The 17821-nt window shown below is 39.9% G+C and overlaps 1 protein-coding gene across 1 annotated transcript in view; it reads right to left on the bottom strand.

The window, feature by feature from the left end:
• The window catches only part of COL25A1 (collagen type XXV alpha 1 chain), a 317940-nt gene that overhangs the window by 61208 nt on the left and 238911 nt on the right, over positions 1-17821 (bottom strand). Inside the window, exons 13-14 of the mRNA XM_049815415.1 lie at positions 12305-12331; positions 9569-9613 (exon numbers count right to left, since the gene is read on the bottom strand). Of these exons, the coding sequence (XP_049671372.1) occupies positions 9569-9613; positions 12305-12331 (72 nt within the window). The remainder of the gene's footprint in view (positions 1-9568; positions 9614-12304; positions 12332-17821) is intronic.

The raw sequence follows: 17821 nt of genomic DNA, 5'->3' as shown, positions 1-17821 counted from the left end.
AAAAAGCCTGCAACTACGTTCTTCTGTAAAGCCTTTGCTATGTAAATGAATAAAAATGTGTAAAAGTTAAATACAATAGCTAACATAGTAATCAAATTAGATTATTGACATGTCAGAAACTCAGAGGAAAATTTTCATACAGTATTCAAACTTAGTAGACATGATGAACCAACCCTCTACTCTAAAGCTAGAGAGGAGTTAAGATAAAGGCTGGTTCCAAATGCAACAACGTCTATCTTCGAATCCTCCATAAAAGCCTTCCATTAAGAAAGGAGTTTTCTCTTTTTTATTTCCACAGTCATATTTTAATCATAGATACATAAACTCCAATTCTCCATGAAAGCAGGGTCCCTTCTATTTCTAAATTAGGTAACAGGATCATCAATTACTTTTTAAATTCATCAAGGGTTGGACTACTTCAAAACATAAACCAAAACCATCGAGGTTCTAGCAAAACTCTAGTGAGGTATTTTCCAAGCCAGAGAAAAAGTGTTCGGTACCCTTAAACTCACAGGGAATTAAAAAGCCATTTGAGTCGGCCCTTTTCCAAGGCTCCTTTGTACTACAGTAGCTCTGAGGCTGATACAGTAGCACAGGCATTTGCTATATTAGTGGTGAGGATTCAAAGCTGTTGGGAGATTAGGCATAAGTGTCCTAAAGGATTGACCTAACGGCACTTGAAGAAAACTGCCAGTTGACAAAATGAAGCAGAAGGGACCAATGAATATGCACTTGTTTCTCCTCAGCCCCACACCCCAAACAAGTTTGTTTCTCTCCCCCTCATTTTAAAACAGCTGCTGTCGGCTGACACTTTCAGGGGCTTAAAACTCGAATCAAAGAGTTGAAGGCCCAAGCTTGCGCTTTCCTCCCAGGTTTACATATCAGAATGCACAGAGCTACTACTGTGACAAAAAGGAGACTGCAAAAATGGGAGAAAAGAATTATATGATTTTCTCTGGAAAAAAGTGAAAACCTTAGGCTGTCACCCATAGTAAATCCCTATTCATACCAACAGCCTTATTACTGACCTATATGCAACTTTCCTATGGCCAGCACTACACTTCTGGCAATGAAAGTACTAGTCAGAGGCACAGCAGAAATTAGCTCTGGGAATGGGAAAGATTGAAGGCAAACCTAGAAGGACAGCACAGAAATGCCCTTGTGGCTTTATGCTTTTGAAGTGATGATCCTTCTGTTTCTAATGGCCAGAAGAACAGGGGCTAAAATAATTTTCTGTCATACCTACAATATTCCTTTCCCTATTTTAGAATCCTATTTTCTTGTCCATACAAGGAATCAGGGAGTAATAAGATGAAATAAAAATGTACAGCACGTAAGCTACTCTATATCCTACCCCTGGTGAACATTCCCAGTGCACAGCAAAACAAGCTTTGTGCCAGGGAGCCTCCCTTTTTCACGCTGCATGTCTTGTAGGCATCGCAGTCTGGCTTTATGTGCAGATATGTTAACAGGTCCATTAAAGCCTAATCAACCAACCAAAAAAAACAACCCACCACCACCCCCAAACCAAACCCAAAAAGGAGCAAAGCCTTCACAGACCTCCCATTGGTTAGGAAGTTCCAAAAGTAGTTATGAAGCAAAACAGCAGCTAACAGTTTGAAGGTGAGTAGATTGATAGATCTTCCCTTGCTATATACTAAAACACTGTGTTATTTTAGGAATATTGGTTCCAAAGGACAATTTTGATTCTTGGCATGAAAATAATAAACAATACTTCTGTCAGGAAGTAACAGAAGTAATTTATTTACTTATTTATTAATCAAAACTTATATTAAAACTGGAGAGCAAAATGCTCTACGAGTATCCTTCAGCACCACAGGTTTGTGTTTTGGAGATGAACAAAAAGTATAGCTGTCCTTTAAAAGGCTGAAGACCATTACATTGCTGTTCAGAGAATGATGCATGCAAGGGAAAACTAGATATTCAACGTCATCTGATGCAATAATTTCAATCAGACTGCTTTTCAGCTTGGTAAAATGACAGAAGCTATAAAACTAGATCCATATTTTTCACATTCACCAGGCCATGGTGTCTTTCCTGACTCATATTGCAGTCTCTCTTTAATAGCACTGACAGCAAAAGTGTTAGGCTGCAAAACCAATTGTCTTCTGCACATCACCTAGCTTTCAAATTGAGACAGCATATCTTTATTTTTTTCTTTTCTTTCTCAGAATCACAGAATGGTTGAGGTTGGAAGGCACCTCTGGAGATCATCTGGTCCAACTCTCCCTGCTCAAGCAGGGTCACCTAGAGCTGCATGCCCAGGACTATGTCCAGACAGCTTTTAAATATCTCCAAGGATGGAGACTGTACAGCCTCCCTGGGCAACCTGTGCCAGCACTCAGTCACGCTCAGAGTAAAAAAAGTGTTCCCTGTTGTTCAGAGGGAACCCCCTGCGTTTCAGTTTGTGCCCATTGCCTCTGGTCCTGCCACTGGGCGCCACTGAAAAGCGCTTGGCCCATCCTCTTTGCACCTTCCCTTCAGATGTTTGACCACATTGATGAGATTCCCCCTGAACCTTCTCTTCTCTAGGCTGAACAGCCTCAGCTCTCTCAGCCTTTCTTCATAGGAGAGGTGCTCCGGTCCCCTAAACGTCTTTGAGGCCCTTCGTTGGACTCTCCGGTATGTCCATGTCTCTCTTGTACCGAGGAGCTCACAACTGAACACGGTACTCCAAGAGTGGCCTCACCTGTGTTTTTTCCCATTTAACGAGCAACTTTGTCTATAGCATTTCTGATTTTAGGTCATAGCTTGCCTTTCTGCAGTCACGAACTCCTGAGAAATCATCACTCGGAGACAGAGGGACTGGAATCACTAAAACACAACACGTGCTAAAACCTTCTAGTGCCTACGTAAAACACAACCCATGATCCCCATTAAAATTGTAATGAGGGCCACAGCGCACCCTCACACAAGAAGAAGATGTAAGGCCCAGAGAAATTGTGCAAAGCCACCCTCAGAGTATCCCCTTGGAACTTTTCCCTGAAAGAGATGGACTGTGGGAAAGATTGGTGTGGGGAGGTGCGAAATGTCTCAGTACTCGGTTTAAAGGAATTGTCACTAGCCCTTTCTGCCCTCCTCCTGCATTCTTATTCTCAGCTAGACTACACCACAGAAGCTGCGCCGTGCAATGAACGTCACGTGGGACAACCATGATATACCATAACAAAAAAAAATTCTCCCTACTGCCATTGAGATGGGCTATGATTTCCACATACTGTCTCAGCAATGTGGGGCTTAACTGACACTGTGATTGACAGAGAAATAGTCTAGCGGGATGCTGTGGTACTAGCACCACCTTTTCTGAATGTACTGTCCGCCAAGGTTTTGCTGTACTTGTAAAAGCACTAACAAAACTACCGGATGCGTAAATGTCATGCCCCAAACCGGTAAACCTGCAAATATTGCATCAGAAATACTCTTCAGGTAACAGTTAGCTTCTGTTTCATATAAAGTTGTTTTCTCTTGCCTTTGAGTAACTGGACCAACCCCAAAAGAAGGATTCTGTTTTCTTGACATGACCCACTACACAAATAGACCATAAAATACTAGAAAATGCTAGAAAAGCTGCCTTTCCCCAAATTTCCTGTAAAAACTATGTAGTACTAGAAGGTAATTCTCTAGCCTCTGGCATACTGCAAAAAAGGACACTGCTACTAGAAGCTTTGTAAGCACTTAAGTTCCCAGTTATTCACCACCAGCATCCAAATTTATTCAGATCCAGTTTGCTGAATTCACAAATGGTCTCTGAATGGTGGAAATAAAAATTTCCAGCAAATGTGCTGTTGTTCTTTCACTTACCCAAAATCAAGCAGCTTAACTCAGCAGGAGTATAAATGTTCCAGTAATTTATTTGATGACCGTTTGACGCAGAAGAATGCTGCAGACACAGTGGGATTTTTTTGCTGTTGTTTATAGCGACACAGAGAAATTGCAGGGTACCCATCAGTGGAATAATGACGGTGCATTTTCAAACAGATAACATTGCCATGTTGTGTTTGCTGTCAATAACGGGAGAGTCTTTAACATGTTACAGGAGCTAATCTGTGGATGGGGAGCTGCCATTAACACCAATTTAGTTCCACAGGTTAACCCCAAATGCCCTGATGGGAGGACAGGCGCTTTGTTTCCTCAAAGGTAGCAGCACTCTAAACAAAGTAAGTTACTGTCACTACTGCAATGCATTAGAAAGGAGACTGTTCCATCAGCAAACTGCAATGTCAACACATGACTGAGACTGAATGAGTTATGTAGAAGATCACCATTAGCTATTCAAAACCTTCTGGTAATTTCCAGAACTGGCTTCAACAAAATGCTCTAAGACTCAGAAATGTTTGGATTTTTCTTCCAATGCATATCAATTACCAGGGCAAACAAAATGCTAACATGCCAAGAATACACCTAACCAGCCATTCACTTCAGGAGTTTCAGGTAACTCAAAGAATAACTAGAAGGATGTTCCTTTGAACAGCATACCAGAACACCTTGCTTCAAGTCCTGGCACTCTCAAGCCTATATTAACTGTATAACTGTATTAACATTGACAGAATGTTTCTGTCTTTCCTATATTTGGGCAAAGAACATCCTTCAGCACCCCGCCCAATAAATAGATGTAGTAATTTCCTCAGTTACTCTCACGGTAGTGGCAGTCTTAATGCTTACACTAAAGTGAGTCTGAATTTGATGAGCACTCAAATATGTAGAGCACTGCTGGGCCTCTGCTGCTAACAGGAGAAAAATCTGTCAATATGAACTCACAAAACGTACTTCAGAACAGGTCTCAAAATGTATCACCCGCTTGAGTCCATATCAAAGGAGTCAAGGCAGTTGAAAGCACGCTTCTCCTTACTGGAGTGCTCTGTGCCCTGGAGGCATGTACCTTCATATCCAGAATTAATCAGCTAAAAATAACGTGGCTGGAGGCTCCAGCTTTTCTTGTTTGTAACAGAAAAACAGCCTGGAGGCTGCTGTTCTGAAACAGGTTTGGTTTTGGTGAGGTTCATAACTCTGCCTACACCAGCTGGTTGATATCCACTTCACCCTGAGAAGAAAGGCTGTCAGTATCGCTATATTTTTCAGTCACTAGAATGTAATCAATTTTAAGGATAAGGAAATACAAGAGGCCCCCAAACCTAATCCAGTCTAATTTTACTCTGAAATACATAAACGAGGACAGAAGGGGAAAAAGTGGTTTCTCAGACATGTTACTGTGATTTCCATTTCAAACCAGTGTTGAATTACCTCCTTTCAACTTGCTTTTCACCCCCCTCAGAAGTAACTTAAAATTGTTTGTTTAAGGACTGGAAATCTCTCCTGGACCACTCACCAGCTGAAATTAAGTGGAAAGACTCTTCAACAAGACTCAGCTGGCCTGCAAATCTGTCTGAGAATTTGTGAACTACATTTAATGATGTTTCCTTCCTTCATACTTCTATATTTGAAAAAAATGTTAATACATGCATACCCTTCCTCATTTCTCTAAAGAAATGCGATAATACTACTTTCAAAATGTGTCCCCTACATAGTACAGTACACACTGATGGGGATATACATGTAAATCAGAGTACTAAGAAGCATGAAGAAAGCAATAAGAAATGTGCACACCCAGAGTAAGTCTACTGATAAGAAGGGAAACTCTTCTGAGGTTTATCAAATTGTTATTGTCAAACTACTGAAACAATTTGAAATGAAGGGATCTATCCCGACCACGCATTCTGTTCTCAATATACCCTTACAAAATAAAAAAAAAAAAACAAAATACAAGTACTGCGTAAGAAAAACGATTCCATGGAAGTATAGAGTGAGGGGGTTTATGCACTCCGGACAAACTCTTATTTTAAACAAAAAGACTTAGTTGCGCCGACTCCAGAAAGGGGGTTCCTTCAGGCCAAATGCAATCCTTACTTAAGGAACCTGCCCTTTTCTCCTTGTGTTGTTGCTGCAGTCACTGGGAGTCCTTATCAAATCAGTACCGCTTAGCAAATATGAGAATATGTAGTCCATACTTGCATAGCTGAACTTTCTAAGAACCGCTTTGTGGCCATTTCAGCACGATTATTGTAGGGATCTGCTAGCCCTAGATCACTGCAACCTCATATCTCCATGCAGGTATAATCCTTTTTCGTACTATTTGAGTGCCCGAGGACCTCTTGCCAGGGATGGAGAAAGGGAAGGTTATCTCCCGTAGCATCTTACTAGGAAGCGACCTGCTACAGGTGGATTGCCCAACAGTCTGCAAAGGAAAGGGAGCACTGAGAAAGACTCCTTGCTATCTCAGAAGGTTTCTGTCCATCCCAGGGACAACACTCTCTCTAGCTGCAAAGGTATTATTAGGCAGCTCCTTTCCAGTTAACGGTTCTCAACAAGCTAAGCAGAGTGTGGCTACAGTTTCCCAGATGCAGGAGCAAACAAAGAATGTAAATGCCCTTGCAAGACTACCTGTAATGTTTCATTGCATTTGGCCTAAAAGAAAAAATGTGTGAAGCTTTTATGGCAATGATTTTGCTACTACTCTTAATACAAGAAAAATCTACAAGTTAGCGGTCCTGCAAAAACATGTGGGTCATGTAAAATTACACTTACTGTAATATCTAGTGATTGTCTAAGAGAAGTGGTTCATATGTTAAGGGATTAGAAAATTGTTCTAAGTGCACTCAGAATTTATGATCTCATTCCCAGACCTATTGGTCAGACTTGTCAATCGTCTCCCACAATCCACTATTTCAATTAAAGAAGAGGTGAAGGGAAAGGAAAAGGAAAATTACAGAGACCCAAATAAGATGGAGATGACCTAACTCTGTATTATTCAACTGCTTAAGGAGGGAGTGAAGCTAATTCACTGCTGACATTCATCGGCTGAAAAATATTTCATTGTCCAGATGAGGAAAGCATTCACACACACACTTAATTTTAAGCATGTGCTTAACACTCACTGCCTTTTAAACTAAGAAAAAATATTAACTTGGAACTTAGTGCACTGCACATGCTGCTGTTTGACAGAGCGAGCTCACTGATTAAAAGGCTAGGAAGACAGTAAGGCTTTTGTAAAGCCTTTTAACTACGTAACTTCTAAAAGGGGATGACTTGCATCACACATTCAAGTCGAGTTCAACTATTCGGCAAATCAAGATGAATCTGTATGAGTAAAGCCAGGAGTGCCAGCAGCCAGCTCATAGTACAGCCCAGCTCTTAAAATTACTGCTCTGGTCTTCATTCAACAATATCTTCTGTGTCACACTGCACTGAGAATCTGTTTTTTCATAGAAATTGGAAGAATGGACCGTTTGGTAGTAAAATACTAGCATGGGAGTCCTAGGCCGCACCACTGTGCTTTCTAACTTTAAATAAATACTGCTTCAGTTTAACTTATTTCTGCCATTATTTCCAAGCTAGCAGAATTTGTTATCTATTTATTAAAAGAGATATCAATATTCAACTTTTCATCTGCTTAGTATTATATGAAAATAATATATTTTCTGCACATAAGGAAGTGCTTGCTAGTCAATATCAACCGACGACTGTGAAAACAAACAAAAGAATGTGACCACATTTCATATTTATCTGTATGGTTTTTGTCCTGGTATCTAGATTTTAGTTTAGTAGTTAATTTTTTCTTTTCTTAAGGGTCAAAAGTAAAATAGTCCAGCTGCACTAAAAATATACTGATGTCTTTATTAAAGTGGTAATAATTTAAGAATGTCTTCAAATTTTTAGATGTCGTAAATATTGAAATAAATCAAATAAACATAAAACCATAAATGGAAAAAGCTAGGAGCTGGTTTTAAAGCACAACTTAAAGTTGATAAACAGCATTTAAAGATCTGTTTGCATTTTCCTTTAATGAGAGGCAATTGCATATGTCCTTTCTTCCCCATGAAACATGACTGCAGGTAAGTCACGGGCCTCCAAAAAATAGACATACAACAACCTTGCCAATACAGCTTAAAAAAATTCCACATGTCCCAAAATGACACTTTAATCATCAGATAAGTTTTGCACGTTTGACTTATTTCATCAACATCCATTTTCTGTGCTCATCTGAGTGAAGATTTCTGGCTAGAGTTTGTGTGATGGTGCTATTAAAAGTAAAGCTCTTGGATAAAATGTGAATCATCAGTTCTATTCTTTTCAATGTGGTTTGCAACTTCACCCTGTCCAGTCTTCCTACATCTTCCTGCACATCCAAAGAAAATCATGCTACAAAGTGTGTCTTCACTGGCTTTTCACTCATACTTTGGTCACAAAAATTACTTGCATTATGTACAGCAACAGCATCTGTCTTGGCAAGTACTGTCTACCATTCACGTTGCAATTGAATGCAGCTATAAAATATGAAGGAAAAAATCTCAGGTCTTAATGCAAATTTGTTTCATAATATTTTCTCATATTTTCTTGTTTGTTTTATATAGCTAATTCTAAATATTTTTTCTTTTATTGTTCCACAGTAGTCATAATACTCTGAATATTTTAAAAATAGGTTCCTAGCATTATTACTAAAGTGAAGTAACTGATTAGTACATTATTTCTTATAACCACTGTCAAAACACAGGTCTAATACTGTATATTATGCTATAAGAAACAATACATCTCTTTTGTTAGGAAAGAGGAATTAAAATTAAATTATTTGAAACACTGTAGAGCTTTTATTCCTAGGGCTCTTGGGGAGGGAGGCAGAAGAAGGGATTCTATAACATGATCCTTATACACTACCATCTATTGCTGCTTAAACATGGTGAACAACCCGTATCGTACATTTTCCTTTTGGTATTCCCTGCAAGTGCTTTTGACGTTCACTAAGAACGTTAGTGCTTGTTAGAACAGATGGATAATACTGTTTACAGTCAGGGAGGGATATTATTTAAACTTCACCACCCAGATTTGCCAACAAACCTTAGCAATGCTGTGAAACAGCCCTGCTACTTCACTGTGACCTCTCCTTATGGAGGGCTGTTCTGAACTGTGAGTTAACTTGGTGACGGCACTGAAAGACGACACTGACTTGCCGGAGTTAGCATTTCATCCTGGTTGTGTTCAAGAATATATCCGTTTGATTTATTTCTCTGCATTTTTGTCACCAACTTCACTTTCACATTATTCTCCACCTGTTTTTCCAGTCTCTTTTTATTCTCTATAGTTGCATTAACAATGTAATGACACTGCATAAATACCCAGTATCAACATAAGTGTTTGTATCATGGGACTCAGTTAACAAAAAGTAAAAAAAAAAAATCTCCAGAAAAACTTAGTTTGTAAATATACTGTCTAAAGTTGCACACCACTAATACGCATTTCTCTCCGGAACCTATCAGTCGTCATCAAACCTGAACATCAGACTTCCAGCTTAATTAATTTACATTTGCTGCCTGTTCAAGTAAAACTAGAAAAAATTACTTCGGAGCACAAACCAGATTGTACAGTCTTTTCCATGAAGCCAATTTGAAACCACAGCTCTGGATGTAAGGTTGCACATTGCTCATGTGAACAAGCCCTAAGTAGCTTTAATCAACGACATAAATAATGCCAGTGTTGACAAAGTCAGTGAACTCACCACTTGTCCGTCTCTCCCTGGAACACCAGGCACTCCGACAGAACCCTGGTGGGAAACAGACGCCAGCGTTTAGCAAATTAAACAGGTCGTGAAACCTTTCATCTCTTAATACAGTACTTAGAAATGATGGTGAATGCTTGCTTATTGTAACTGCAATAAATTTTTCAAAAACTAATTTTTATCCAAGCTAAGATTTCTTTTCAGTTGAGATTTTATACTAATCACACGTGTTCTCATGTTGTACATTTTAATGACCGTCCCACTGTACAGCCTCTTCCAGAAACAAACTTCAAGCTGATGGTTGCTTTGTAATATTGTGAATGCTTCAGAAGAAATGTAAGAATTAAAATGCAATTCCATTTTATGCTTTCGATAAATTTTAAGACTGATCCTACACAATCGAACACAGCACCTGAACACAACGATTAATGCTTCAAGAGTGATGCTTCAAGCTCAATAACTGGTAGCACCAATCTATCTTAGAGCTTTTAAGAGATAATCTGCAACAATTCAGCCTGACAGTGCAAATTACAGATACCCTTTTAAATTGCATCAGTATTACTGCAATCAAAATTTAAACACCAACACAGGCCAGACAAAGAAGGAAAGCCAAATATTAGCATTGACCTGTAACATTGGAGGAATCTTTTTACAAAGCTCTTACACTAAGTTTCTGTAAAACGGACAATTTTTTTGAAGGAACTCGTGCGACTTGCTACAGATGTTCAGTGAAAACCTGAGGCATGAAGAAACCAGGAAAACTGCATGTGCTTACACAGCGTTCTCCTCTTTTTATATAATAATGGTGTTGCTCAGCAAGGAAACTGAAAGCATTATTTTTATTTTTCATTTATAAACACCTTATCAGCATACAAAAATGTGACAGCTTTTTGAAGGGCTGGCACCCTAAAAAGAGGCCAGGGGACTGGGAAAGGCAGAGGCTTTGGTGACAGTGAAATGTGCAGTTTCCCAGGACCCTTAAAACAAATAAGCACCCTGTGAATCCCTTCATGCCCTGCTTTCTCTCCATCCCAAGAATCAGGGCATGACATTTCCCCCTCTATTCATATTGGTTAGAGGTTTCTCTAGAAATGGTTTGGCCAAAGGGCACCAACACCCCAAGGGAATGCGTCCGGAATGGATGCACATGTTTGTCAATGAATAGAGTTGTGAAATCCTGTGAAACAAGCAAAGGAAGCAAGTCACGAGGGCCTCAAAAAACCTCCAACATCTGAATGCCCAGGAGGCTCCAGCTCATAACAGAGCTGCAAATCAGTAAGAAATAATACAGTGGCATCCCAGCGTATCTCCATGACCCAAAATGCTCTCCCCTTACTCCCAAAGCTTCCACTTTGGCATTCCTGTTGCTTCTTTTTGCTGGATGCATGGTCACGACTGCTAGCCACTGCAAAGGGGCTCTAGTGAGCATTTTCACATCTCTGTATAATTCTTCCAGAAAACTAGAAGACAAAGCTCAGGAGGGCATTAAACCATCAGCCGCAATAAACTATCCTATTTATAACTTACGAGACACAGGATGTTAGAAAGTGTAACTAAAGCTGATTCTACCATTCCATGTAAAATTTTACCATATATTCAACAGCTCATCGGCACATGGGTTTAGCTGATGCTGTACATGTAAAATACCCTCCTCCCCGAGTCTTCGGGTATAATTTTATAATGGCAACTTAGACATCAGTACAGCTTTACAATGCTGTATTCCTTCATTGCCAAACACGAAGGGTAGTCCTCTCGTTCAGCCTGCAAACTCTGTACAGCTCACAGCTGACAAAATTCCACCAATTCTTACGGTTTGGGATTACATTTTTACACAGCAGCAGGTTTTTCTTTCTTTTCTTCAAAAAGTTCCATTTGAACAGATGCAAGCAAACCTTCACCTTAAAGAATATTATCTCAGAAGAAGAAAAACAGAGGTGACAGCCCTCTCCCATACGTTAATACTACTTAGGCCTTTCCTCTTTCTTTTTTCTTTATACAAATCAAGCCTGTTTTATTAAATATTTTCCATACAACTTTTTAATCTTTCGAAATCAACTACGAGATGACTTGCCTTGGTAGTGCGTGGGCGAGATGCTGGAACAGTGCCACTTACTAGCTGTTATTGCTGATATATCTAGGACTGGTTTAATGGTGTAATTCCATAAATCCTAAACTCACTCCATCAAACTGAGGCAGTCAGCTTTAATGAGCGTAAATAACGCTGAAAGCATTCCCAGGAAGTCAGGTCTCAGGTTACCGAAGGAACAGGAAGACACCGGCAGACCACCTGAACACCGCCAACCAAGCACCATTTATCAGCAACACCTATGTCCTTTGTTTCTGCTGGTCAATTTTTTAGTCATATGGCACTGATCTACTTGAGAAAAGACATGCGTTTAATCAGAAACTCTATCTCCCCACCTTTCACAAGGTTTTAACTTTGGTTTCCTAGTGGTACCAGTGCATGAACAAGAAAATTATAGTGACCTTTTCACCTGAAAGTTAAGCAGACAGATTGAAAACAGTCTGCTCTACATTGCTTGAACTTCCTACGATGGGGGAAATGAGAAATTTGATGTCTCACATCGTATGGCTGCATTTTGCAAAAACAAAATTCAGAGCCTAAACTAACTGATTTAATGCGGTGTACAGTAGCTAATTCCATTCACCTTTTCTGCTAGCAATTTGGCACCAGGAGGAATAATCACTTTCACAGTATTGTTGTTTATACTATACCTTTTGTCCTGGAGGCCCCTGAGGTCCCTGCAAAGGGAAAACAATTCAATTAACATTGTAACTCTAGCCAATTTAAACTGAAATGACCAATTAAAACTGTCTTATTGTGTGAGCATTCTGATCCTGGACTGAAACCAGCTGATGTTTTATACATCAAGGAAAAGTAAAACTTTATGCGCAAAATGCACAATGGATCTTTTCTCTTCTCTTTTGGAACTGATCTAGGAACTAACTGGAAGACTCAAATTTTCCCCCCTTCTAATCTTTTCTCTTCCAACCCATCTGGAAATTTGTCAGCATTAAGATGACTGTGGTTTTTCTCTTTCTGATACCAGCTAACAGCCAGTCGTGTGTCCACAGTAATATATCTGCTCAGCAGCATATAAACAAGGTTTATGCAAACAAGTATTTTTAAGATAGAGAGTGGCATAAGCCTTAAAATCTCCTCACCTTCTAGGTATCAGCATACATTTTTACCCAACACATGATCTGTGCCATTACTTGCAAGTTAAGAGAAAAAATCATTAAGAATTAACTTCAGGAATCATTAAGAATGCTCCTGGGAAGTAAAGAATCACCATTTTGTCCCCATGACCTGTGAAGGCAGGAAGACATATCTCAATTCAGGAAAGCTTAACTGCTTGATGTCACACAGAAGTCAAAGTCTCATTGATATTAATAGGACCCATTTCTCAACTGGTGTCTCTGAAGTACCCAGGTGGTTTGTGGCTGCAGTGGAGAGAGGAGGCAGCAGGGAAATAGATCAGCCAACCATGTCTTTGACATTTTGGCACTCTGTTTTGGTAAGAGCCAGACCATGTCTGCTGCAGTTCTTACGCACTTTTTTTCCCATCTTCCTACTATGGGTGCTGGTGCAGTCTGTGGGTGCTGGTGCTATATCAAGCAAAGGGAATTCTAACTCCATGAGGGTGCAAAACAAAAAGCCAAAACCGGAGAATCCAAATCCTTCTGATGCGTGAAAGAATAAAAGAATTCATTGATAGTAGAACTGCAATTATTCAGGAAAAAAAAAAAAAAAAGGATTGCTGCTTTGAAATGCAGGGCCAATTTTATTCTTAAGGTAGCATGAAGTTAGGCAGAATCCTCCACTGTTAGTAGACACAGGGCTTGTTGGAACATTGCTTGGATGCAACGTTAAACTGCTAACATGAAAAAGCTCCACTGGTGGTGGTTCTGGGTCCTGGATCCACTGATGTGGATGAAAGCCTTGCAGTTTTAAATGTGGATTCATACGTCTAAGGCATCAAGCCTTGCAAAAGCATATAGATTAGTGTTGCTTCTTGAAACTTTTGCCTGATTGTCTCAGCAGAACTAGGGTCTTGTAAGCACCTCCTTTTGACTGTAGGGACAGATTTTGTTAATGGAAAGCTACCTGTGAGGTGCAGGGTGACAAGTTTACTCCCTTATCTTCAAAAGGAAGCAAAAGTACCCAAGCACTCAGCACTGGTCATGAGCAGAGCAGCGGGTAGAGTGATAATCTGCTTTTTCAGACTGGAGAAAAATCCCCCCAGCCCACTGCATTTCAAAAAAACCTCCTGTTTAAAGCGGGTCTTCTTTTCAGTAAGTGCCTGCATGCTAAACTGAAGATTTGCTAGAGGTTGAGGACACCAGTAATACTGAATGTGGTCAATGAAGGTCAGCCTATTTCTTAAGCACTGCTTGCAAACAGTCTCCAAGAAAGCTGAAGATAGGGAAAGAACTAGGTAAAAAAAATCAAGAGAATGTTGGTAGGTGACAGTGGCCCGTTGGGTAAGGAACCACGGATAAAACAACATACTCCACAAACAGGTTTTTGCCCTCTATTCCAGAGAAGGAAGAAAGTTTCTTCCAGTGCCTGACGCCATGGCAGGTGATAAGCCAGCAATCCTCCCCCTCTTCTGTGAGAAAGATGTAAATTTGGCTAACATCTTAAAAACTCCAAGAAATTAATGCTCAAACTAGAGCTTTCCTACATCACCATTACCAGAATAGACTCCAAACGTCTATGTCCTAGGCATCAGTTATCTGTTGACCTTTTGCATATTAACCAGTTGCATTTTGGGGGTATTTCAGGTCTTAAGAAAAATCTGTCCATCAGATGACTACCTTCATGGCTCATACCTGCTACTTTTATGTCTGAGGAATGGATATTGCCACTTCAGTTTCTAACTACTTAAGAAGCTAATAAAACCTAAAGACATTCAGCTCTATTAAATTACCATTTGGGAGCCCTCAATACAAAGTTACTATTTGAAGGTAAAATGATCATTCACTTATTAATACCGTCCCCCAAAGTAAACTGTTAAACGTGCTGCTCTGTTGAGCACTTTGTGCCTGCTGCTTGCAGCTGTCAGCCTGTGGGATGGATATAATTCAAGACATTGCAGATGTCTCCAGGAAAAGACCTTTCCCCAGAATTTCCCCCTCACCATTGCCATCATTCCAGCTCCTCCAGAGGATTTATTGAATAAGAAAATATTTACATAGAAGCATAGTCTTGCTCTTATCGTGCCTTTAAAATGAATCAGATACTTATCAATAAATATTTTATACAATTAGCAGTTTTCCATTTCTGGTACTTAAGCCTTTACTCTGACTGGTAATGGCTCTGGTGTCTCATGCCCATTGAGCTACTACGCCCCTTGATGACCAGAACAGTTCTCAACAGTACACCTACCTTCAGAAAAGGTATGCTCAGAAAACCAACTGCAACTAAAAGCTTACCTAAAGTGATACACTTCACAATTTACACATAATAATGTGCTTCTTATCCTTTGAATGTTCAGACTGTAAACCATAGCTGAATAGGAACAATTTTTCTTTAAAGCACTGCTCCCTACCATTGGGAAAGAAGCTCAAAGCCACTGGAAACTTAGCAGGTCATCCACTAACAGCTTCCATCCCTCCCCCACAGAAGCCTCCCAGCAGCCACTTAAACTGAAAACCTGAAATTAAATTACTAACAGAAAAAGACTTCAAAAAACTGTAAAACACTCCAGAATTTCTGTAAATTACCTATTTTCTATGTTACCTACATTCTTTGAGCAAGAGACTGAGAGGGCTGAAAATTTTGGTTGTGAGAGTTGCCCAGAACAGGAAGATAACCAAATATTAAAAATAGTTCTCACTGTTTCAGATATCATGAACACTTCAGAAGAACGCTTTGCCATCACGTGCAATAGAGTAATCTAGCTAGGCAGCTATGACAAGCTATTGCAGGGCTTCACTGGATTAGGTTCTCATTCGAATGGCTCCTCAACAGATGGAAAAAGAAAGTGTGTTGCTCCAAAGAAATTCAACTATCTGTTTCTCTGGAGATGAAGAATTAGTTGATAGTTACTTAAGCACTTGGAAAACTGGGTAACCAAGGATAAACAAATGTTCATAAAACTCTATGCAATTTTGTTTTTAAAAGGTAAAATATTTCCACTATGAATGCCATTATTCAATCACTGTTTTCTGAAATCAACAGACCTCCAGAGCTTGTATCATGTCAAACCTTGGCATCACAGAAACGACTGAATGAAGTTGGACACGTCAGTTGGACCTTGACAAATAACTATCTGGAATAAATAAAAAAAAAAAACCCTGAAAATACTGACCTAAATGTAGTTAGAACAAATGTTATGAGCCCAGAATTCTTCCTAGACCTCCCTTCTAATGTTACAATTATATTTTCCTTTTAAGCTTACTCTGTTCATTGTGCTTCAGCCAGCTTCAAAACAAGAAATAATTCTGCCCTATAAAGGTTAAAGTTGCAATTTCAAAGCACGGTAATTCAGGGTGTGATACATTAGCAAAAGCCTCTCAAGGTGTTTTCGTATTCAACTTCTAGTGACTCAGTTGCTTAACATTTTAAAAATGTATGAAATAGAAAGTATGGGCATTTTCAATTTGCACGCCTGGGGTAGCAGTAATGATTATTTTACAAGGTATCAGAGTTTATGGACAGTGAGCGCAAACACCAAATGAAAATACCTAACACAAATATAATGACAAAGTGAATGCTTTTGTATACTGAAAAAGTTATACAGCAAAAACGTCACAATGGTGCAATACACTGTCATACAAAAACTCTCTTATTCCAAAGCTTTGCAACCCCCGCACCCGCAAAGTCCTGTTTTTCTAAACTTCCATACTTCCTATGTAAAGTGAAAGCTCTTTGTAACTAGAAGGCCTGTAGGAGGTACTGTGCCTATATTTCTATGGGACAAAAGAAGTTCCAAGACTGTCCCTGAGAACAGATATTTCCTCTTTGGTGCCTATAAGAATCGTTAAACACTTAGAATAGAATCATAGAACTATTTAGGTTGGAAAAGACCTTTAAGATCATCAAGCCCAACTGTAAACCTAACAATGCCAAGTCCACCACGAAACCATGTCCCTAAGTGCCATATCTACCTGTATTTTAAATACCTAAAGGGATGGTGACTCCACCACATCCCTGAGCAGCCTGTTCCAATGCCTGACAACCCTTTCAGTAAAGACATTTTGCCTAATTTCCAATCTAAACCTCCCCTCCACAACTTGAGGCCATTTCCTCTCGTCCTATCTCCAGCCACCTGAAGAGACCAGCACCCACCTCGCTACAACCTCCTTTCAGGCAGTTGGAGAGCGATAAGGTCTCCCCTCAGCCTCCTCTTTTCTAGACTAAACAGCCCCAGCTCCCTCAGCCGCCTCATAAGACTTGTGCTCTAGACCCTTCACCAGCTTCATTGCCCTTCTCTGGACACGCTCCAGCACCTCAACGTCTTTCCTGTAGTGAGGGGCCCAAAACTGAACACAGGACTCGAGGTGCGGCCTCACCAGTGCCCAGGACAGGGGGACGATCACTTCCGTACTCCCACAAACCAATTTCTTACCAGTCTAACACCATAAAGAACTTCAGAAGAAAACCTGAACTAGCAGATGTACCTGAAGAGGGAAGCACAGGTTTCATACAAGGTATTCACCTGCATTTCAGTGGAGCCCGTGTTCTACCTGCTGGTCCCATTTTCTGCGTGTAACCGGCACACAGTGTAATTCTGACAACATGTTCCTGTGTGGTTGAGGAGTGTTTCATAAAGACTGCAATTTCTAGAGTACTAGTATTGAAATCTGCAATGCTTTAGTATTGATGAATCACCTAGATAAAAGAACGACCAGCTAAGAAAACAGATTAACTATGACGGGGAAATTCATCTAACTTCTGATTAAGCAGTGTCCCCCTCCCTTGCTATCTACCTTAATTGATAAAAAGAGTGGCAATAACTATTAATTAGTGCTCAGGCAGAGCTTCTTATCATCATTCTCTTAGTCACTGTTGTGGCAGCCATTACTGAAGTACAGAGGTTACAATGCCAAAGACTGTTGTTCCTGAGATTTCCTGCAAGTTAAGGCCAATGCAATTGTATTAGGGGAAAAAGAACAGTTGCTGTGAGAGGCACAGGCTGAGAATTTCCACTTCATCTGCTAGTTCTTAGTAAACTTTTGCAGCCAAACAGCTTAAGAACAACACCTTATAAAATTTACTACGAA

This window comes from Accipiter gentilis, chromosome 12, assembly GCF_929443795.1.
Source record: "Accipiter gentilis chromosome 12, bAccGen1.1, whole genome shotgun sequence".
Lineage (NCBI taxonomy): Eukaryota > Metazoa > Chordata > Aves > Accipitriformes > Accipitridae > Astur > Astur gentilis.
Note: the sequence above shows the minus strand (reverse complement) of the source record. Positions and strands in the feature narration are given on the sequence as shown.